This window comes from Pseudophryne corroboree, chromosome 7 (genome assembly GCF_028390025.1).
Source record: "Pseudophryne corroboree isolate aPseCor3 chromosome 7, aPseCor3.hap2, whole genome shotgun sequence".
Taxonomy (NCBI): Eukaryota; Metazoa; Chordata; class Amphibia; order Anura; family Myobatrachidae; genus Pseudophryne; species Pseudophryne corroboree.
Window position 1 is genome coordinate 482933928 of NC_086450.1, and position 25012 is coordinate 482958939.

Genomic DNA, 25012 nt, shown 5'->3' on the forward strand with positions numbered 1-25012 from the left:
CTCTACTTATCACACACTACATGCACAACACACAGCTAACCCTACGTATCACACACTACATGCACAACACACAGCTAACCCTACGTATCACACACTACATGCACAACACACAGCTAACCCTACGCATCACACACTACATGCACAACACACAGCTAACCCTACTTATCACACACTACATGCACAACACACAGCTAACCCTACTTATCACACACTACATGCACAACACACAGCTAACCCTACTTATCACACACTACATGCACAACACACAGCTAACCCTACTTATCACACACTACATGCACAGCACACAGCTAACCCTACGTATCCCACACTACATGCACAACACACAGCTAACCCTACTTATCACACACTACATGCACAACACACAGCTAACACTACTTATCACAGACTACATGCACAAAACACAGCTAACCCTACATATCACACACTACATGCACAACACACAGCTAATCCTACTTATCACACACTACATGCACAGCACACAGCTAACCCTATGTATCACAGACTACATGCACAACACACAGCTAACCCTACGTATCACACACTACATGCACAACACACAGCTAACCCTACGTATCACACACTACATGCACAACACACAGCTAACCCTACGTATCACACACTACATGCACAACACACAGCTAACCCTACTTATCACAGACTACATGCACAACACACAGCTAACCCTACATATCACACACTACATGCACAACACACAGCTAACCCTACTTATCACACACTACATGCACAACACACAGCTAACCCTATGTATCACAGACTACATGCACAACACACAGCTAACCCTACTTATCACAGACTACACGCACAACACACAGCTAACCCTACGTATCACACACTACACGCACAACACACAGCAAACCCTACATATCACACACTACATGCACAACACACAGCTAACCCTACATATCACACACTACATGCACAACACACAGATAACCCTACTTATCACACACTACACGCACAACACACAGCTAACCCTACGTATTACACACTACACGCACAACACACAGCTAACCCTACTTATCACTCACTACATGCACAACACACAGCTAACCCTACGTATCACACACTACATGCACAACACACAGCTAACCGTAAGTATCACACATTACATGCACAACACACAGCTAACCCTACTTTTCACACACTACACGCACAACACACAGCTAACCCTACTTATCACACACTACATGCACAACACACAGCTAACCATACTTATCACAGACTACATGCACAACACACAGCTAACCCTACGTATCACACACTACACGCACAACACACAGCTAACCCTACGTATCACAGACTACATGCACAACACACAGCTAACCCTACTTATCACAGACTACATGCACAATACACAGCTAACCCTACTTATCACACACTACATGCACAACACACAGCTAACCCTACTTATCACACACTACATGCACAACACACAGCTAACCCTACTTATCACAGACTACATGCACAACACACAGCTAACCCTACATATCACACACTACATGCACAACACACAGCTAACCCTACGTATCACACACTACATGCACAACACACAGCTAACCCTACGTATCACACACTACATATACAACACATAGCTAACCCTACGTATCACAGACTACATGCACAACACACAGCTAACCCTACTTATCACAGACTACATGCACAACACACAGCTAACCCTACTTATCACACACTACATGCACAACACACAGCTAACCCTACGTATCATAGACTACATGCACAACACACAGCTAACCCTACGTATCACAGACTACACGCACAACACACAGCTAACCCTACTTATCACAGACTACATGCACAACACACAGCTAACACTACTTATCACAGACTACATACACAACACACAGCTAACGCTACTTATCACAGACTACATACACAACACACAGCTAACCCTACTTATCACAGACTACACGCACAACACACAGCTAACCCTACTTATCACAGACTACACGCACAACACACAGCTAACCCTACGTATCATAGACTACATGCACAACACACAGCTAACCCTACGTATCACAGACTACACGCACAACACACAGCTAACTCTACTTATCACAGACTACATGCACAACACACAGCTAACACTACTTATCACAGACTACATGCACAACACACAGCTAACCCTACGTATCACAGACTACACGCACAACACACAGCTAACCCTACTTATCACACACTACATGCACAACACACAGCTAACACTACTTATCACAGACTACATGCACAACACACAGCTAACACTACTTATCACAGACTACATGCACAACACACAGCTAACCCTACTTATCACACACTACATGCACAGCACACAGCTAACCCTATGTATCACAGACTACATGCACAACACACAGCTAACCCTACGTATCACACACTACATGCACAACACACAGCTAACCCTACGTATCACACACTACATGCACAACACACAGCTAACCCTACGTATCACACACTACATGCACAACACACAGCTAACCCTACTTATCACAGACTACATGCACAACACACAGCTAACCCTACATATCACACACTACATGCACAACACACAGCTAACCCTACTTATCACACACTACATGCACAACACACAGCTAACCCTATGTATCACAGACTACATGCACAACACACAGCTAACCCTACTTATCACAGACTACACGCACAACACACAGCTAACCCTACGTATCACACACTACACGCAAAACACACAGCAAACCCTACATATCACACACTACATGCACAACACACAGCTAACCCTACATATCACACACTACATGCACAACACACAGATAACCCTACTTATCACACACTACACGCACAACACACAGCTAACCCTACGTATTACACACTACACGCACAACACACAGCTAACCCTACTTATCACACACTACATGCACAACACACAGCTAACCCTACGTATCACACACTACATGCACAACACACAGCTAACCGTAAGTATCACACATTACATGCACAACACACAGCTAACCCTACTTATCACACACTACACGCACAACACACAGCTAACCCTACTTATCACACACTACATGCACAACACACAGCTAACCATACTTATCACAGACTACATGCACAACACACAGCTAACCCTACGTATCACACACTACACGCACAACACACAGCTAACCCTACGTATCACAGACTACATGCACAACACACAGCTAACCCTACTTATCACAGACTACATGCACAACACACAGCTAACCCTACTTATCACACGCTACATGCACAACACACAGCTAACCCTACTTATCACACACTACATGCACAACACACAGCTAACCCTACTTATCACAGACTACATGCACAACACACAGCTAACCCTACGTATCACACACTACATGCACAGCACACAGCTAACCCTACTTATCACAGACTACACGCACAACACACAGCTAACCCTACGTATCACACACTACATGCACAACACACAGCTAACCCTACGTATCACAGACTACATGCACAACACACAGCTAACCCTACGTATCACAGACTACATGCACAACACACAGCTAACCCTACGTATCACACACTACATGCACAACACACAGCTAACCCTATGTATCACAGACTACACGCACAACACACAGCTAACCCTACGTATCACACACTACATGCACAGCACACAGCTAACCCTACTTATCACAGACTACATGCACAACACACAGCAAACCCTACGTATCACACACTACATGCACAACACACAGCTAACCCTACGTATCACAGACTACATGCACAACACACAGCTAACCCTACGTATCACAGACTACATGCACAACACACAGCTAACCCTACGTATCACACACTACATGCACAGCACACAGCTAACGCTACTTATCACAGACTACATACACAACACACAGCTAACCCTACTTATCACAGACTACACGCACAACACACAGCTAACCCTACGTATCACAGACTACATGCACAGCACACAGCTAACCCTACTTATCACACACTACATGCACAACACACAGCTTACCCTACTTATCACACACTACATGCACAACACACAGCTAACCCTACGCATCACACACTACATGCACAACACACAGCTAACCCTACTTATCACACACTACATGCACAACACACAGCTAACCCTACTTATCACACACTACATGCACAACACACAGCTAACCCTACTTATCACACACTACATGCACAACACACAGCTAACCCTACTTATCACACACTACATGCACAACACACAGCTAACCCTACATATCACACACTACATGCACAACACACAGCTAACCCTACATATCACACACTACATGCTCAACACACAGCTAACCCTACATATCACACACTACATGCACAACACACAGCTAACCCTACATATCACACACTATATGCACAACACACAGCTAACCCTACGTATCACAGACTACATGCACAACACACAGCTAACCCTACTAATCACACACTACATGCACAACACACAGCTAACCCTACGTATCACAGACTACACGCACAACACACAGCTAACCCTACTTATCACAGACTACATGCACAACACACAGCTAACACTACTTATCACAGACTACATGCACAACACACAGCTAACCCTACTTATCACACACTACATGCACAACACACAGCTAACCCTACATATCACACACTACATGCACAACACACAGCTAACCCTACATATCACAGACTACATGCACAACACACAGCTAACCCTACTTATCACACACTACATGCACAACACACAGCTAACGCTACTTATCACAGACTACATGCACAACACACAGCTAACCCTACTTATCACACACTACATGCACAACACACAGCTAACCCTACTTATCACACACTACATGCACAGCACACAGCTAACCCTACTTATCACACACTATATGCACAACACACAGCTAACCCTACTTATCACACACTACATGCACAACACACAGCTAACCCTACATATCACACACTACATGCACAACACACAGCTAACCCTACTTATCACACACTACATGCACAGCACACAGCTAACCCTACTTATCACACACTATATGCACAACACACAGCTAACCCTACTTTTCACAGACTACATGCACAGCACACAGCTAACCCTACTTATCACACACTACATGCACAGCACACAGCTAACCCTACTTATCACACACTACATGCACAACACACAGCTAACCCTACGTATCACACACTACATGCACAACACACAGCTAACCCTACTTATCACACACTACATGCACAACACACAGCTAACCCTACTTATCACACACTACATGCACAACACACAGCTAACCCTACTTATCACACACTACATGCACAACACACAGCTAACCCTACGTATCACACACTACATGCACAACACACAGCTAACCCTACTTATCACACACTACATGCACAACACACAGCTAACCCTACTTATCACACACTACATGCACAACACACAGCTAACCCTACTTATCACAGACTACATGCACAGCACACAGCTAACCCTACTTATCACACACTACATGCACAGCACACAGCTAACCCTACTTATCACACACTACATGCACAACACACAGCTAACCCTACGTATCACACACTACATGCACAACACACAGCTAACCCTACTTATCACACACTACATGCACAACACACAGCTAACCCTACTTATCACACACTACATGCACAACACACAGCTAACCCTACGTATCACACACTACATGCACAACACACAGCTAACCCTGCGTATCACACACTACATGCACATCACACAGCTAACTCTACTTATCACACACTACATGCACAACACACAGCTAACCCTACGTATCACACACTACATGCACAACACACAGCTAACCCTACGTATCACACACTACATGCACAACACACAGCTAACCCTACGCATCACACATGACAATGCTAAATTCCCTTGTCGTATAAACAACCCTTTATGAAGCTAAGAACACTGTACGCTGTTTACTTAAGAAGTACCGTAATGGTACGCTAGTTGCGTGACGATCGCTCAGCCGTAGGCGAGACGCTCAAGCGTCACGTTCGCTCACGGCCCAGCGATCACAGGACACGTTATTTGCTATGACTAGAGTAATGATTCGCTATGGCGTAGCGGACGCTCGAGACCACGAGGAGATCACCAGCGGCGCAGACGCTCACAACGCTATGCCTTTATGTCTAAACCTTATACCAATGAAATACACGGAATACCTTAATGTGAATACAGGGTGTAAGTGCAACCTTGTGTAACCTGACTAACTACAAAGCTGCTTGAGCGTCACCGACGCTCAAGTGAACACTTAACACTATAGAAAATACACAGATACTGGTTTAGGTTCCAAAGCCTATTAACTGTATTATATCTAGTATACTTGTAAAAAGGGGATAACAGTACAAATGATACACTACAATATAACAGAGACTTCCTAACCACAGAACTAAACAATACTATCTAATACAATACAATACTAGTCTAGGGGAGATACGAGAGAGAGAGAGAAGGGAAAGAGAGAGAGAGAGACGGAGAGAGATGAGAGAAATTGGCTCACAGAAAGACAATGATAACGGAGAGAAACTTACGCACAAGGGTAAACGATCGCATGCGCCTGGACATCCAGCACCCGATTTTCAGCAATGAGAACCGTTGAAGAGTGAGAGCTGGATGTGGTCGGCCTGCCTATTTATGCCCCACACACAATGCAATCTCATAGTCCCTACAATCCCGTTGTCTATTGGATGAAGGAATTCGACCCTGTATCACAACAAAAGGTCATAGGTTGATTCATACAGGTGGGCTGTGACGATTTCAAACAGCTCAGGTGGGTGGGGAACTAGGTTTCCCGCCGCATACCTGAGTATGAGTAAATAGTAGAAATGGACATAAACTTCTTATGTCCATAACTATTCGCACGAGCGATTAATACGCTCCAAACCAACACCGGAATATTGCTAATTAAATACTCTTCCGATGGGTACCAAACACTGCTGTATGATTCCTGTTAGACCCTTCGTACGATACAAAGAGGGATTCCTTAGCTCAGGGACCTTCTATATTAACCAAACTTTCAGAAACTATCAAAGGGATCATGATCTATAAACTACATTAATTGTGAAAATATGTAACGAATGAGTCGCACGCTACGACTACATAAACTCTACCGTAAATACGCATACCGCGCCTGCGAGTGCACGCTATTGCGGGTATGCGCCTTCACGGGAGAGCGTACGCATGCGCAGCACGGACCAGTGTGCGGTGCAAATATGGCAACGTGCATAGAGACATTTTTCTGACTTTGACAGTCCACCCTTTGGCAGTCATTAATAACTGCCACAAAACATTTAAGGAGAAAAATGCAAGTCAGGGGTTAATTGATTTCCATGGTTGGGTAAGGGAGGAGAGAGGAGAAGGTGTGAAGAGGGTATGACCTAGTGAGATAGCAGAAGCATGTGTGTATGAATCCATGTTTGGGGGGGTCATGTATCATCGTGCCGTACGTGTTGTACATCAAGCTTCGAGGTATTGCGAAGTATACATTTGAATTCCTTCTTATCCTGTGGTACAGGTCTGTGGATGGGCTGTCAAACTTTACCGAGCTCTTTTCGGATTTTGAACAAAATGGGGAGCACATTTTAGTTGATGATACATGAATGGGGGAGGTATGTGGTTGCTGATATCTGTGCCTGTATTCCCTATCGTCTATGTGTGTCATTACCTGAGGGTTGTAGAGATGAAGATAAAGAACACTTATGGAAAATGCAATGATATTCTATGTCAGGGAAATGTACATCTGTCGTCGAAGTTGTGTTCGGTATCTGTTGAGAGTCGTCTTCTTTGCGCTGTATTGCTCCTTGGGCATGAGCAAATAGCTTTGTCTGAGCCATCAGATTTACAAAAAATGTTGGGCTAGCGTGAGTTTAAAAATACTAGGGAAACTGGGGATCCATGGCAAAGTTCATCAAGTGTCCATATCATAGGTTGTCAAAACTTCATCTTTGGTGCTTGTCTGTTGTCTGTATAGCGTCTCGTCAACTTCCTCGTCCAAGGGGGTCTTTGTATCTTGGAGAAAAGCAGAAAAACAGGTGAAAGAAACGGACCGTATAATCGCATTTTCATCACATTCTGGTTTCTATCATTGGGTCATAAATCAAATCCAGGTTAATTACAGTTTCCTCGCTCCTCAAGCTCATCACTCTTGTACTTTGTTTGCACCTCATTAAAGCCTGCCCGCATCTAAATATCAATCCAATCGATATAACGACACCCAAGATACATAGTAGAAACTTTCCAACATCCATTATGACTCCTTGAGCCCAGTCCCCCAAACCGGAGAACCAATTTCGCGGGTTCAACCATGACACCCAACCAGTCAGCTCATTACCTACAGCAGCAAGGGTGAGATTGTGTTTTCGACGAAATTCCCACTTCAATTGGAGAATATCGTCCATCTTTTGGTCTATGACCTCTACCGGATCCTCGGTGCTATTGGTGATATACGTGCAACACTTTATGCCGTACTGTGTTGCCAATGTAACACAATATCCGCCTGTTACTGCTGTAAGATAGTTAAGAACCATCCTATGCTGAACTAGTTCTGTTTTATAAGCTTGAAGTTCTCTTCCAGTGTATCTAAACGTGTCATCATACATTTCAGTGATATTATCTAACAAATTGGCGAGTGCGGAAATGTATCTATAATTCATCACTCCTCGAGCGGTGCGAGTGAAATCTAACGCTACCAGAACCTGAATCCCGGTGGATTCATGGATAAGATCGGAGGCCGGATGCTCTAACCTTTCTGACAGTTGTCTTTTAACTCGGTGCTCGTAATGAGTGTGAGTATAAGGAGCTTGGGCACCACGGTGTATGTCCTTCATTTTGTCATGTGTTACAGTCATCACTTCAGGCAATACTTTTCCAATATAACACAATCCTTCAGAGTTTGGGGCAAGCCACTTGTACGCCTTTCTCCCGCATATGAAATATGCGTCATCGGGGAGAACATATGGGACGGAGAAGGACATGACCATGTTACAAACCTTCCAGGTGAAATCTCCTGACCCTAATTCTTCCATCTGCCTAATGCACGTATCAGTTTGTACGATATGTGCACAGTATCCTGGTGATACCTCTCCAACTCTAGTAATCCTATTTCCTAAGGTATATCGATACCGGAAAGATTTTCCTCTACTGGCTATGTGGCGTACCAGCTCTGTATCTGTAGGCATTCTATCTGCTTTGTGTGAAAAGGTCATGGTAAGGTTGCTCCATGACACTTCCCAATTTCCCGGTTTTCTGGGATTGGAGATATTGAAACATAAGAGGGACCTATCCACATGGTATTGGTGGAGCTTCAAACTAGGAGGGCTGGAGATATTAAACCTCCGGTCCACCGGTCTCCCACCATTTAGCTCAAGTACCTCCCCTAACGTTAAAGGAAATGGTACTAGCCCTGATTTGCTATGACCCTGAGGTACTTGAGAGCATACCCAACAATCTGTTTGGTTTAACACATTACCCACTAAAGAGTGATAGTCACTCAATGGATGCCGGTCTATATGGATATTAAAACTAGATTGGCATTTCTTTATGCATCCATCTTCAACCAGATTATCACAGAGCCTACAGATACAATTTTCTTCAGCTAACAATCCATCACAATTTCTTCTATCGGATCGTTTTCTGATACTCGCCTTTGCTTGTTGGTTTGGTTGATCTTGGAAAACTACGCCTCCATCATCATAATCGGAACCCATTCCAGAACCTCTCTCGACCTCTATGGTACTCTCGCCGGAACAGACTGCTCTGGTCAACATCATGGTTAACATCAAAATCCGGATCACAGTCTCTTGGGGCAAGTCCATCTTTGAGGAGGAAATAGAGAAGAATGAGAAGGGGGAAAAAAGAAATTTCAAGGAAGAGGGGATGGGAAGTGGAGAAAAACAATAAAAGGGAGAAGGGAGTCGACAACTGCTTTCGGTCTTCAAGGCTCAGGTGCCGCCTCAGTCCTCCTGGAACAGACACTCCAGTGATACAACCTCTACCGTCTGTTCCTTATCACGGGACTTCTCTGGATCAGCAACCTTTTTGCAGTGGGATGAATGGACCCAAGTCTCTCTCTCAGCCACTTTCAATGCTGTGGTGCTAGTCAATAAGACCTGGTATGGTCCTTCCCATCTATCAATAAGACAACCTGAGCGTAGAAAATTTCGTATCATTACATAATCCCCAGGTTCAATGTCATGACAATTACTATCTGGTAAATCAGGAATCACCAACTTCAGATTATCATTTTGATTCCTCAACTGTTTACTCATGTTAATTAAGTATTTTACAGTTACTTCATTGTTACATTTCAAATCATCCTGGGGGTTAATCATGACATGCGGTTGTCGACCAAACAAGATTTCAAAAGGAGACAGATTAAGAGGGGGCCTGGGAGTGGTTCTGATGCTATACAAAACAATGGGTAAAGCTTCTGGCCACGTCAATCCTGTCTCTGCCATTACTTTACTCAATTTATTTTTAATAGTGCTGTTCACTCTTTCGACCTTCGCGCTCGCCTGTGGACGGTACGGAGTGTGCAGCTTGCTATCAATTCCCATCAACTTACACATTCCTTGAAAGACATCACCTGTAAAATGGGTACCCCTATCACTTTCAATGATTCTAGGGATACCATATCTACATACAAATTCCTGCACAATTTTCTTAGCTGTAAACATAGCGGTATTTGTAGCTGCTGGGAAAGCTTCGACCCAATTCGAGAAAACATCTATACAAACAAGTACATATTTCAAATTTCGACATGGGGGTAATTGAATGAAGTCAATTTGTATTACCTGGAAAGGGCCGCCGGCAGGTGGGATATGGGATGGTTCTGTAGGTATTGCTTTTCCAATATTCTTTCTCAGACAGGTAAGGCATGACATTGCTCTCTTACTCGCATGAGAGGAGAATCCTGGGGCGCACCAGTATGCTCTTACCAATTTGCACATCCCCTCCTTGCCTAGATGAGTCAGCCCGTGAGCTGCTTCAGCCAGACATGGAAGGTATGCCCTGGGGGCCACTGGTTTACCATGTCCATCCGTCCAGAGCCCTGAGGACTCCTGGCCATATCCCTTTGCCTTCCAGACTGCTCTCTCCTGTGTGGAACACAAATTCTGCATCTCACACAACTTTTGTGTGTTGATGGTATTAAATACCATCAGTTGTGTGGTGTCTGTCTGTATGGGGGTAGCAGCTGCAAGCTTTGCGGCTTCGTCTGCTCGGCCGTTACCAAGGGATACTGGGTCTTGGCTATATGTATGTGCTTTACATTTGATAACAGCCACTCTGTCGGGTTCCTGTATCGCTGTTAGAAGCCTTTTTATGTGAGCTGCATGCGCTATCGGTGTACCAGCCGCCGTCATGAAATTTCTGAGCCGCCATAGGGCTCCGAAATCATGGACTACCCCGAAGGCGTATCTAGAATCGGTGTAGATATTGGCTGACTTACCCTTAGCCAATTCACATGCTCTGGTTAGGGCGACCAGTTCAGCAACCTGGGCTGAGTGAGGTGGGCCTAGCGGTTCCGCTTCTATGGTGTCTTGGTCATCTACGACTGCGTATCCAGTACACAAGTCTCCCGAGTCTGACTGTCTATGACAACTACCGTCCGTGTAGAACGTGAGTTCTGCATCTTCCAGTGGGTTGTCACTGATGTCAGGCCTTGCGGTAAAATTTTGGGTCAAATATTCCATACAATCATGTGTATCTTCCTTTGCATTAAATCCTCCTTCCCCATCACTCTCACCTTCCACCCTTTGTGTCTGACCAGGCACACCTGGGAGAAAAGTTGCAGGATTTAATGCGCTGCATCTCCTTATGGTGATGTTTACTGGGGCCATTAATGCCAATTCCCATCTTGTAAACCTTGCAGATGAGACGTGTCTGGTTTGGGCAGAATTCAATAAGTCAGATACCGCATGTGGTGTATGGATTGTGAGGTTGTGGCCTAGCATGACATCTTCGCTTTTCGTCACTAGCAATGCTATCGCCGCAACGCTACGCAAGCATGTGGGGAGGGATCGCGCTACCGTGTCTAGCTGGGCGCTGTAGTATGCGATTGGCCTGCTGGCGTCACCGTGTTTTTGGGTTAGTACACCTGCTGCGCACCCAGCACTTTCTGTTCCGTATAGTTCAAAGGGTTTCCCATAGTCTGGCATACCTAGTGCTGGTGCCTGCGTTAGGCACTGTTTGAGTCTCTCAAATGCTGTTTCGGATTCGTCTGTATGCGAAATCCGGTCAGGTTTGTTTGAAGAGACCATTTCCTGCAAAGGTAACGCCAATATGGAAAACCCTGGGATCCAATTACGGCAATACCCACACATTCCTAAAAACGTCCTGATCTGTTGCTGGGTTTGTGGCAGTGTCATGTCTCTAATGGCTTGGATTATATCAGCGGTCAGGTGTCTCAGTCCTTGTGTTAGACAGTGTCCCAAATATTTTACCTTAGTTTGGCATAATTGTAACTTGTCTTTGGAAACCTTGTGACCTGTGTCTGAAAGATGAAACAGGAGCTGTTTCGTATCCTTCAGAGATGCTTCCATTGAATATGAACACAGTAATAAATCGTCCACATACTGTATCAATACTGATCCACTGTCTGGTTGGAAAGACTGTAAACAATCATGCAAAGCCTGAGAAAATATACTTGGACTATCTATGAAACCTTGGGGTAGCCGAGTCCACGTGTATTGGACTCCTCTGTATGTGAATGCAAACAAATATTGGCTGTCAGGGTGCAGAGGTACCGAAAAGAAAGCGGAGCAGAGGTCAATAACAGTGAAAAATTTGGCAGTGGGAGGAATTTGCATTAGGATGACAGCTGGATTAGGCACTACGGGGAACTGACTCTCAACTATTTTGTTAATCCCCCTTAGATCCTGCACTAGCCTGTAACCCCTCCCCCCACTCTTTTTAACAGGGAAGATGGGACTATTGGCTGTGCTGGACGTTCTTACCAGAATGCCCTGTTGCAGCAAGCGTTCTATTACTGGGAAAACTCCTAACTCCACCTCTGGCTTCAGAGGATACTGTGGGATTTTTGGAGCTATCCTACCATCTTTTACTTGTACAACTACTGGAGCTACGTTTGCCATTAATCCAGTGTCCTGTCCATCTTTTGTCCAAAGTGACTCTGGTATCTGAGATGTCATCTCTTCTACTTGGGATGGGTTCCTATTTGTCATAATGGAATGTGACATTAATTTTGATGGGGAGTCTAACATGTCTCGTACCTCCTGAGCGTGATTCTCAGGAATGTCCAAGAATACACCTTCAGGAGTACAATAAATGACGCAACCCATTTTACATAGTAGGTCTCTCCCCAGGAGATTAGTTGGTGCCGATGCAGCCAGCAAAAAGGAATGCTTGGTATGCAAAGGCCCTATTGTAATCTCGGCTGGTTTGCTAACAGGGTAGTGCTGGACTACTCCTGTTACTCCCATGGCTGGAATTGTCCTACCAGTGGTTCTCATGCCCACTGTCGAATTTATCACTGACTTGGCCGCCCCTGTGTCTACAAGAAAGTTTAAAGTTTTACCAGCTACATTGATTGCAATCTCTGGTTCGCTTCCAAGACTGGCAATCAATTTAACTGGCTGCAGATTACAGGTGTGGCCACACCCCTATTGGGTATGCTGACCTCCCTGAATCCCATTGGCAGCAACTACTTGTGGGGGAGTTAGCTGGGAACTACCAGAGGCCTGCCAGTCTCTGTTCGGGGGATATCTTTTTGTTTCCCCTGTATGTGGCTCAAAACTCCGCCTCTGTGGACCCTGCTCCCAATGTCGTGTGTTGTGTTGTTGTCTAGGGGGTTGAAAAGATCTTTGTACATTCTTTGTTCTACATTCTCGTGCAAAGTGTCCCGGTCTGTTACAAGAAAAACATGTTATTACACTTGCCTTACCCACAGGATTCGGTGGTACATACGCAGGCTGCCTTGTGGTCAGCGCCTGTATACTTACGGACATCAACTTATCACTTTGCGACTCCCTGTGTCTAGTGATGTTTTTGTCGTGATCAACAGCAGCCTCTCTCAAGGTGGACACTGACAGACCTCGCCAACATGGTTGTGTGGTCTGTACCCTAGCCTTTAATGTTTCTTTCAAACCATCCATCAGTACAGATACTGCTACTTCTCGATGGTTTGGGTTGGTCTTAATGTCTTCTATACCAGTGTATTTTGCCATTTCTGATAGTGCCCGGTGGAAATATTCTGCTGCCGTTTCGGACTCCTTTTGCTTAATGGAAAATATTTTATTCCATTTAACAACGGCTGGGAAATACTCCTTTAGCTGTAAATTTATCCTTTTTACATTATCCTGGTCGTACACATCTGTAAGCGGTACATCTTTATCTAGTCCACAATCAGCCAAGAATTTAACTGAGTCGACATTGGAAGGTAAGCAAGCTCTTAGCACTATCTGCCAATCCTTATTATTGGGCTCTAAAGTGTTTCCTAGATCCCTGATGTATTTTTGGCTTGCCACTAAATCTTTTCTGGGGTCTGGGAATTCAGACACTATGGTCCTCAATTCCATTCTAGTGAACGGGCAATACATGGCAATGTTCCTGACGGGTGTGGCTCCTGATGCATCTGTTTTCCCATTGGGAACTACTATCACCTTTACAGGAGCAATTCTAACAGCCTCTTCCTGTATAGATTCTACAGCTTGTTGTGGTACAATTGTTTCAGTGTAATGCATGGTGCCGTACTTACCCGTTGACACGACCTCACCTATCCCTCCGCTAGGGGCCTTAACTAATCTCGTGGGTGGTGCAGTTCCTACTGTGGTTTCTGATATGGTGGCCGCTAGAGAGAGCGCTGAAATTGTTGCCGAATCTTCTTCTTGATCACACTCCTGAGGAAGGTTCAAAACAGGGTACATCTTGCACGGGTTAATACTTGCATGAGTTATTTGGTTAACATCATTAACATTTACAGGGTTACTAAGAGTTTGTGTTTTACAACCCAGTGCGTTTCTCTCCGTAATCAACTTCTCTCCTGCAATGTATGGTGGAGGTGGAGCTGTGGCTATCAGCTTCCTGACTGCCCCAGATCCCGCCGCCAGAGCCAAACCTCTCTGTATCTCACCTTCCTGGTGCCATAACTGTAAGTAATCATGATGCTGAATTCGTCTCTTTGTTGATTTTACGAGACATATCCTCCTCCTTAAATTTTGTAACACGTCTGGACTGAAGCTACCTATTCTTGGGAATTTGTCCCTGTCTTGTACAGTCATTCTCTCCCATTCATCACATAAAGATTCGGTGTGACTTCCATATTGTTCACACATTACATATCGTGCCGACCCAACTGGTCGGTTCACAGAATCAACCTGAACCAGGGTTGATCGCCCCCTACCTGAGCAACTGGCCCCCATAGTCTGCAGGTGTTGCTTAGTCCTCCTTGGATTTCTGTATCAAGGTTTTCAGCAAGCCTTTACAGACAACCAAATTACTCCACAGTAGGCCGGCGGTGGCGGTTTACCGAGTACCCCACTCACTCGCCCACCTCGACCAATACGACCTGATCACACCGATATGGTGCTGGCGTACTCGATACAGGGCCCCTATGGAACCTTCAGTTTACTGGAACATATGAGGGTTACCCGCAGGACACTTACTCTTTCCAGTAAAGGTGGGGTTGTTAGATAGTTCCTGAGTGACCAGCGAACTTCCCTTCCAAAAATAAAAAAATTACACAAATCACGTCAGAATGTACAGATAGCGTTTGTGACCACTTTACTCTAATGGTATTAGGTCAGATTACTAACTACTGCACACAATTACGTGTGGTCCAATCGTTCAGTACACAAGCACTACTTGTCATGTACTGAAAGATCAATGGAATCGATGTTTCCGGCCGCGATTCCTTCAGCAAGAGCTTATGGCCTATATGGGTTCTGCACCAACACCCCAGGCGTTGTGCCACTGGACTTTTATAGCGGACCTCTTTAGTACCTTACGACCTCCTGGTCTTGTTACCTTCTGTTAATGACCTCCTGGTCTGTTACCTTATGGTCCGCTATACTCTAATGCTCAAATATTATTTAACCAGGGATGCCTCCCTAGCCACCGTATATGTCACTTACACGTGTGTCCCTTGACGAGTACCCGACTTTCCTTTTGGTTCCACCTTAAAGTTATATAAACTTTTGTATACAAAACCACACTCACTCAACACATGTACACTTTTGTTTCTATATCTATTTCTGCGCAGAAATTGTCTTCAGTCCAACAGTGTTACTAATTAGGAGCAGGATCTGTTAAGCTAAATTTCAGATTTTCCAAAAATAGATTTGCGTTATTTACCGCGTCGCGTTATTTACCGCTGTGCGTTACTTATCGCCTTTGCGCTAATTATCGCTTTGCGCTAATTCAACTTTTCGTGACTTGAGCTACGTGGGCGTAACCAGACGCTACGTTGCGTAATGTACGCTGCGTGCGTCTGCCGTTTGGATTGCGTACGCAAGTCTTTTGTTAGGGACACGTGTACGCAAAACAAAGATCCACTGTAACACAATTTCTACCTTTATCAATGTAGATGATCCCTGATCATCTACCGCACACCACACTGACTGTCTTATCTCCCAGACAAGCCGTGTGTTGGTCTATACTTTAACTATTACCTCTACTATGAAATAACAGCAAATCTCTTTTTGCACTTTCTAATCAACTATAAAACTTGGCAAACAGGAATAGTGATATACGAAATTTGAAAAAGAAATGCAGATAAATGTATGCGTGCGTGTATACGCAAGACAGAAGAGAAATAAAACAGTTTTAAAAGACACAAGCGTTTTGTTCTTACTTCCGGTTCCCGGATTCCTTCAGCACTCTTTATCTAAGCGAAGCAGACGCTTATCCCGTCAGCACTGCGAGACAACCTCCCACCCTTTGCTGGGGGGATAATGTCTGCTGATCTACCTAGTGCAGATATGAGAAGGATAGGACGAGCCCCCAATTGACAATGCTAAATTCCCTTGTCGTATAAACAACCCTTTATGAAGCTAAGAACACTGTACGCTGTTTACTTAAGAAGTACCGTAATGGTACGCTAGTTGCGTGACGATCGCTCAGCCGTAGGCGAGACGCTCAAGCGTCACGTTCGCTCACGGCCCAGCGATCACAGGACACGTTATTTGCTATGACTAGAGTAATGATTCGCTATGGCGTAGCGGACGCTCGAGACCACGAGGAGATCACCAGCGGCGCAGACGCTCACAACGCTATACCTTTATGTCTAAACCTTATACCAATGAAATACACGGAATACCTTAATGTGAATACAGGGTGTAAGTGCAACCTTGTGTAACCTGACTAACTACAAAGCTGCTTGAGCGTCACCGACGCTCAAGTGAACACTTAACACTATAGAAAATACACAGATACTGGTTTAGGTTCCAAAGCCTATTAACTGTATTATATCTAGTATACTTGTAAAAAGGGGATAACAGTACAAATGATACACTACAATATAACAGAGACTTCCTAACCACAGAACTAAACAATACTATCTAATACAATACAATACTAGTCTAGGGGAGATACGAGAGAGAGAGAGAAGGGAAAGAGAGAGAGAGAGACGGAGAGAGATGAGAGAAATTGGCTCACAGAAAGACAATGATAACGGAGAGAAACTTACGCACAAGGGTAAACGATCGCATGCGCCTGGACATCCAGCACCCGATTTTCAGCAATGAGAACCGTTGAAGAGTGAGAGCTGGATGTGGTCGGCCTGCCTATTTATGCCCCACACACAATGCAATCTCATAGTCCCTACAATCCCATTGTCTATTGGATGAAGGAATTCGACCCTGTATCACAACAAAAGGTCATAGGTTGATTCATACAGGTGGGCTGTGACGATTTCAAACAGCTCAGGTGGGTGGGGAACTAGGTTTCCCGCCGCATACCTGAGTATGAGTAAATAGTAGAAATGGACATAAACTTCTTATGTCCATAACTATTCGCACGAGCGATTAATACGCTCCAAACCAACACCGGAATATTGCTAATTAAATACTCTTCCGATGGGTACCAAACACTGCTGTATGATTCCTGTTAGACCCTTCGTACGATACAAAGAGGGATTCCTTAGCTCAGGGACCTTCTATATTAACCAAACTTTCAGAAACTATCAAAGGGATCATGATCTATAAACTACATTAATTGTGAAAATATGTAACGAATGAGTCGCACGCTACGACTACATAAACTCTACCGTAAATACGCATACCGCGCCTGCGAGTGCACGCTATTGCGGGTATGCGCCTTCACGGGAGAGCGTACGCATGCGCAGCACGGACCAGTGTGCGGTGCAAATATGGCAACGTGCATAGAGACATTTTTCTGACTTTGACACACACTACATGCACAACACACAGCTAACCCTACTTATCACACACTACATGCACAACACACAGCTAACCCTACTTATCACACACTACATGCACAACACACAGCTAACCCTACTTATCACACACTACATGCACAACACACAGCTAACCCTACTTATCACACACTACATGCACAGCACACAGCTAACCCTACGTATCCCACACTACATGCACAACACACAGCTAACCCTACTTATCACACACTACATGCACAACACACAGCTAACACTACTTATCACACACTACATGCACAACACACAGCTAACCCTACGTATCACAGACTACACGCACAACACACAGCTAACCCTACGTATCACAGACTACACGCACAACACACAGCTAACCCTACGTATCACAGACTACATGCACAGCACACAGCTAACCCTACTTATCACACACTACATGCACAACACACAGCTAACACTACTTATCACAGACTACATGCACAACACACAGCTAACCCTACATATCACACACTACATGCACAACACACAGCTAACCCTACTTATCACACACTACATGCACAGCACACAGCTAACCCTATGTATCACAGACTACATGCACAACACACAGCTAACCCTACGTATCACACACTACATGCACAACACACAGCTAACCCTACGTATCACACACTACATGCACAACACACAGCTAACCCTACGTATCACACACTACATGCACAACACACAGCTAACCCTACTTATCACAGACTACATGCACAACACACAGCTAACCCTACATATCACACACTACATGCACAACACACAGCTAACCCTACTTATCACACACTACATGCACAACACACAGCTAACCCTATGTATCACAGACTACATGCACAACACACAGCTAACCCTACTTATCACAAACTACACGCACAACACACAGCTAACCCTACGTATCACACACTACACGCACAACACACAGCAAACCCTACATATCACACACTACATGCACAACACACAGCTAACCCTACATATCACACACTACATGCACAACACACAAATAACCCTACTTATCACACACTACACGCACAACACACAGCTAACCCTACGTATTACACACTACACGCACAACACACAGCTAACCCTACTTATCACTCACTACATGCACAACACACAGCTAACCCTACGTATCACACACTACATGCACAACACACAGCTAACCGTAAGTATCACACATTACATGCACAACTCACAGCTAACCCTACTTATCACACACTACACGCACAACACACAGCTAACCCTACTTATCACACACTACATGCACAACACACAGCTAACCATACTTATCACAGACTACATGCACAACACACAGCTAACCCTACGTATCACACACTACACGCACAACACACAGCTAACCCTACGTATCACAGACTACATGCACAACACACAGCTAACCCTACTTATCACAGACTACATGCACAACACACAGCTAACCCTACTTATCACACACTACATGCACAACACACAGCTAACCCTACTTATCACACACTACATGCACAACACACAGCTAACCCTACTTATCACAGACTACATGCACAACACACAGCTAACCCTACATATCACACACTACATGCACAACACACAGCTAACCCTACGTATCACACACTACATGCACAACACACAGCTAACACTACGTATCACACACTACATATACAACACATAGCTAACCCTACGTATCACAGACTACATGCACAACACACAGCTAACCCTACTTATCACAGACTACATGCACAACACACAGCTAACGCTACTTATCACAGACTACATACACAACACACAGCTAACCCTACTTATCACAGACTACACGCACAACACACAGCTAACCCTACGTATCATAGACTACATGCACAACACACAGCTAACCCTACGTATCACAGACTACACGCACAACACACAGCTAACCCTACTTATCACAGACTACATGCACAACACACAGCTAACACTACTTATCACAGACTACATGCACAACACACAGCTAACCCTACGTATCACACACTACATGTACAACACACAGCTAACCCTACTTATCACACACTACATGCACAGCACACAGCTAACCCTATGTATCACAGACTACATGCACAACACACAGCTAACCCTACGTATCACACACTACATGCACAACACACAGCTAACCCTACTTATCACAGACTACATGCACAACACACAGCTAACCCTACTTATCACACACTACATGCACAGCACACAGCTAACCCTATGTATCACAGACTACATGCACAACACACAGCTAACCCTACGTATCACACACTACATGCACAACACACAGCTAACCCTACGTATCACACACTACATGCACAACACACAGCTAACCCTACGTATCACACACTACATGCACAACACACAGCTAACCCTACTTATCACAGACTACATGCACAACACACAGCTAACCCTACATATCACACACTACATGCACAACACACAGCTAACCCTACTTATCACACACTACATGCACAACACACAGCTAACCCTATGTATCACAGACTACATGCACAACACACAGCTAACCCTACTTATCACAGACTACACGCACAACACACAGCTAACCCTACGTATCACACACTACACGCACAACACACAGCAAACCCTACATATCACACACTACATGCACAACACACAGCTAACCCTACATATCACACACTACATGCACAACACACAGATAACCCTACTTATCACACACTACACGCACAACACACAGCTAACCCTACGTATTACACACTACACGCACAACACACAGCTAACCCTACTTATCACACACTACATGCACAACACACAGCTAACCCTACGTATCACACACTACATGCACAACACACAGCTAACCGTAAGTATCACACATTACATGCACAACACACAGCTAACCCTACTTATCACACACTACACGCACAACACACAGCTAACCCTACTTATCACACACTACATGCACAACACACAGCTAACCATACTTATCACAGACTACATGCACAACACACAGCTAACCCTACGTATCACACACTACACGCACAACACACAGCTAACCCTACTTATCACACACTACATGCACAACACACAGCTAACCCTACTTATCACACACTACATGCACAACACACAGCTAACCCTACTTATCACAGACTACATGCACAACACACAGCTAACCCTACATATCACACACTACATGCACAACACACAGCTAACCCTACGTATCACACACTACATGCACAACACACAGCTAACCCTACGTATCACACACTACATGCACAACACATAGCTAACCCTACGTATCACAGACTACATGCACAACACACAGCTAACCCTACTTATCACAGACTACATGCACAACACACAGCTAACCCTACTTATCACACACTACATGCACAACACACAGCTAACCCTACTTATCACAGACTACATGCACAACACACAGCTAACCCTACGTATCACACACTACTTGCACAACACACAGCTAACCCTATGTATCACAGACTACACGCACAACACACAGCTAACCCTACGTATCACACACTACATGCACAACACACAGCTAACCCTACGTATCACAGACTACATGCACAACACACAGCTAACCCTACGCATCACACACTACATGCACAACACACAGCATGTATGTATATATATATATATATATATATATATATATATATATAAATGCTTTTATTTTAGTCCATGGGGGCCCCCTGCTCTTTTGTGCCCCTGGCCTCCCAGAGCCTTAATCCAGCTCTGGCTTGTACAGACCGTTTTAGGGACAATATTATAAAAGAATAACATTTATTTTGCATTTACTGGACTCTGAAGATTGATCACCTGGCTAGTCATACTGTAATAGAGCTATTGACTGTGGGCCTCATTTAGAGTTGCTCACAAGTGGTCTGCAATTGCACCAGGATTTGGTCACACGCATTGCTGGTGACTGCTATCATCATCCACATGAGCAGGCATTTGGACCAGCTGTCCTTGGAAGTTTTGCTGATTTTTTTTTTTTTTTTTTTTTGGGGGGGGGGGGGGGGTCACATTAATATTATTTTGCTGAAGCTTTGGTGGCTGTAAGATGTCTGCCATAGCCAGAGTAAGGTTGGTGTGCACAGGATACTGTAGTCTTGGCCCCCCCTCAGTGGGGTGACCCCCCCAGCCAAAGCACACTGACATCACTAGCTCTCCTTCTTGTGCAGCAGCAGAACAGGGCAGCCAGAATGTGAGGACAGTATGCAATGCAGGCAGAGACACAGGAGTATCAGGTATTACGAGTTACCAATGAAGCTTCCAGACCAGAGAATAAATAGGAGATGGGAGTGAGCTGTAAATGACCCAGGGATCCCAGCTTCTCCTTCTCCCCACCTGGATGTCTGAGTCCTGTGTAACTTGTTATCTAATAAAAGCATTCAGGTCTAGAGAGAGATGCACACATGGAGTCCGCCTGAGTTCTGTCCCAGTGTGTAATTAGTACAGAGGCTGCAGCTATTGTATTTTTGCAAGATAAAGTATAGATTTAATTTTTCAATGTGCATTTTAAGATTGTTTAAGTTAGACAATATTAAACTATTAGTACATATCTTATATACACCATTGGTTTAAATGTAATATACACAATCCATACCTCTCAACATGACCCATTCCAGGAGAGATAAAATGCTCTGTACCTGAACTTCCCTTTTACTATAATTTATAATTACATTGTATTGATCCTGGAATGGGTCATGTTGTGAGGTATGCACAATCTAATATACACCCTAATATACACCCCCACTTCCCCCAGGGCCCCCTTGACTTAAGAGCCCCAGGACCACCCAAGGCTTAATCTGGCCCTGTGTCTAGCCACATTATTTTATTTGTTATTTGCTTTCATATTACAGTATGTAATAGGAATGCAATTCCACTTTGGGAAATGTGATATAAAATATAGAAATTAATGTATGGGCTACTTTACCAAAAGTCAATAAAATTAGTTGTAAACATTTGGTCAGAGACATCTAGCAATAAAGAACAACAAAAATTGAACCTTTATGTGCAAACTATAAATCGTCCGCTTCCTGCGCTGAGGCGTTTCTACAGTGAAGCATGTTCATCAGGACTTCCTTCAGCTTTGGGTTTGCAAAGATGAGCAGAATCGATTGGTTCAAACCGTATGACCCCATTATTATCAGAAATACCCAGAACCCAAGACTATAACTGAGAAAAATGTTGAAATAAAAAAGGAACAAAATTGTATAGAACATTCCATAAAAAAAGAGAAGGTGGATCATGATACGAATGGGGCCTTCATAAGCGTTGATGTTTCTGCTGCCAGATGTTGTCCCCTTGTTGAGCTCCATCCTTCGGCTGTGCAGTTTCAATGACCAGACAGTGGAGCTTATAGTTCCCACACTGATCAGGAATGGAAGGAAACTGCCCAAGAATGAGATGTACAAGTTGCCTGGAAATGTTCCAGATGATGATTTCATATTGGCTGAAAGAAGAAGTGAGGTGTTCGTGGAAGGGTAGCCTTCACTTTGGCCAAATTGCAGCATGTTCATGGCAGCAGTGAAAAGAGACACCAGCTCGGCCACCAAGATCATCCATGGAACGGCAGTGCTAATATTCATCTTCAGCCGAGATAAAAACTGGGAACTAAAGTTTTTGATCTTCATAAAGTAGAAGAAGCAGAGGCAGGCCGTCAGCCAGGAGGAGGATGTGATGCAGAACATGCTGAGAGAAAAGATTGAAGGAGTGTTGCTAGTATTTAGGAAAGCCATGGGCCTGAAACACAAGATTAAAATGTTGGTGAAAGAAATAACCGTGAATATTATATTGGAGATACTCAAGGCCATGACGATCTTATTGCTGGGACTTATGCTCTGCCCTCGAAAATACCAGAAACAAATTAAAACTATAATAAAGGCAGTTATGGTGATTCCAATGATGGCCTCCAGAGTTATTATAATCACACAAGTCAGAGCCAAAGGACTCGTAGTGCCCATGATTTAATGGGTAGTGTAAAGAGATTACCAAAATTCCTCCAATTGTAGACAACAGCAGTTGTATAACGCAGACACTACTTTTCTGTGGTGGTGTGGTCAGGATTGGCTGTCTGCGCACAAACTGGAGAGAAGAGTTGCAATTAGGGGCTTCACGTCCAATACCTGGTCACAACCAGGGACTTCAGGCCACCGATTAGAAGACAAAAAGTGGAAGCAGGAAATGTGCTATGGATCAATCCACTCTCTGGGAGTCAGGAGCAGGCTCCCTTCACAAGGACTGCAGGTAACTAGTTCTCAGAAGTACCTGGCAATTTACTAATGCTCAGAAAAGAAGGCGATGCCTGCTGATTGGCTAGCCAGTAAGATTGGGAGGCAAGTGCCTGCTGATTGGCCAGCCAGTAAGATTGGGAGGCAAGTGCCTGCTGATTGGCCAGCCAGTAAGATTGGGAGGCAAGTGCCTGCTGATTGGCCAGCCAGTAAGATTGGGAGGCAAGTGCATGACAAGTGCATGCTGATTGGCCAGTCAGTAAGATTGGAAGGCAAGTGATTAACAAA

General features: G+C 44.4%; 1 protein-coding gene across 1 annotated transcript; it reads right to left on the bottom strand.

The window, feature by feature from the left end:
* Nucleotides 1-23512: 23512 nt before the first annotated feature.
* On the bottom strand, nt 23513-24457 carry LOC134944403 (taste receptor type 2 member 39-like). The gene has a single exon (XM_063932981.1). It carries the CDS (start codon nt 24455-24457, stop codon nt 23513-23515), a length of 945 nt encoding a protein of 314 aa, XP_063789051.1.
* Nucleotides 24458-25012: the final 555 nt, after the last annotated feature.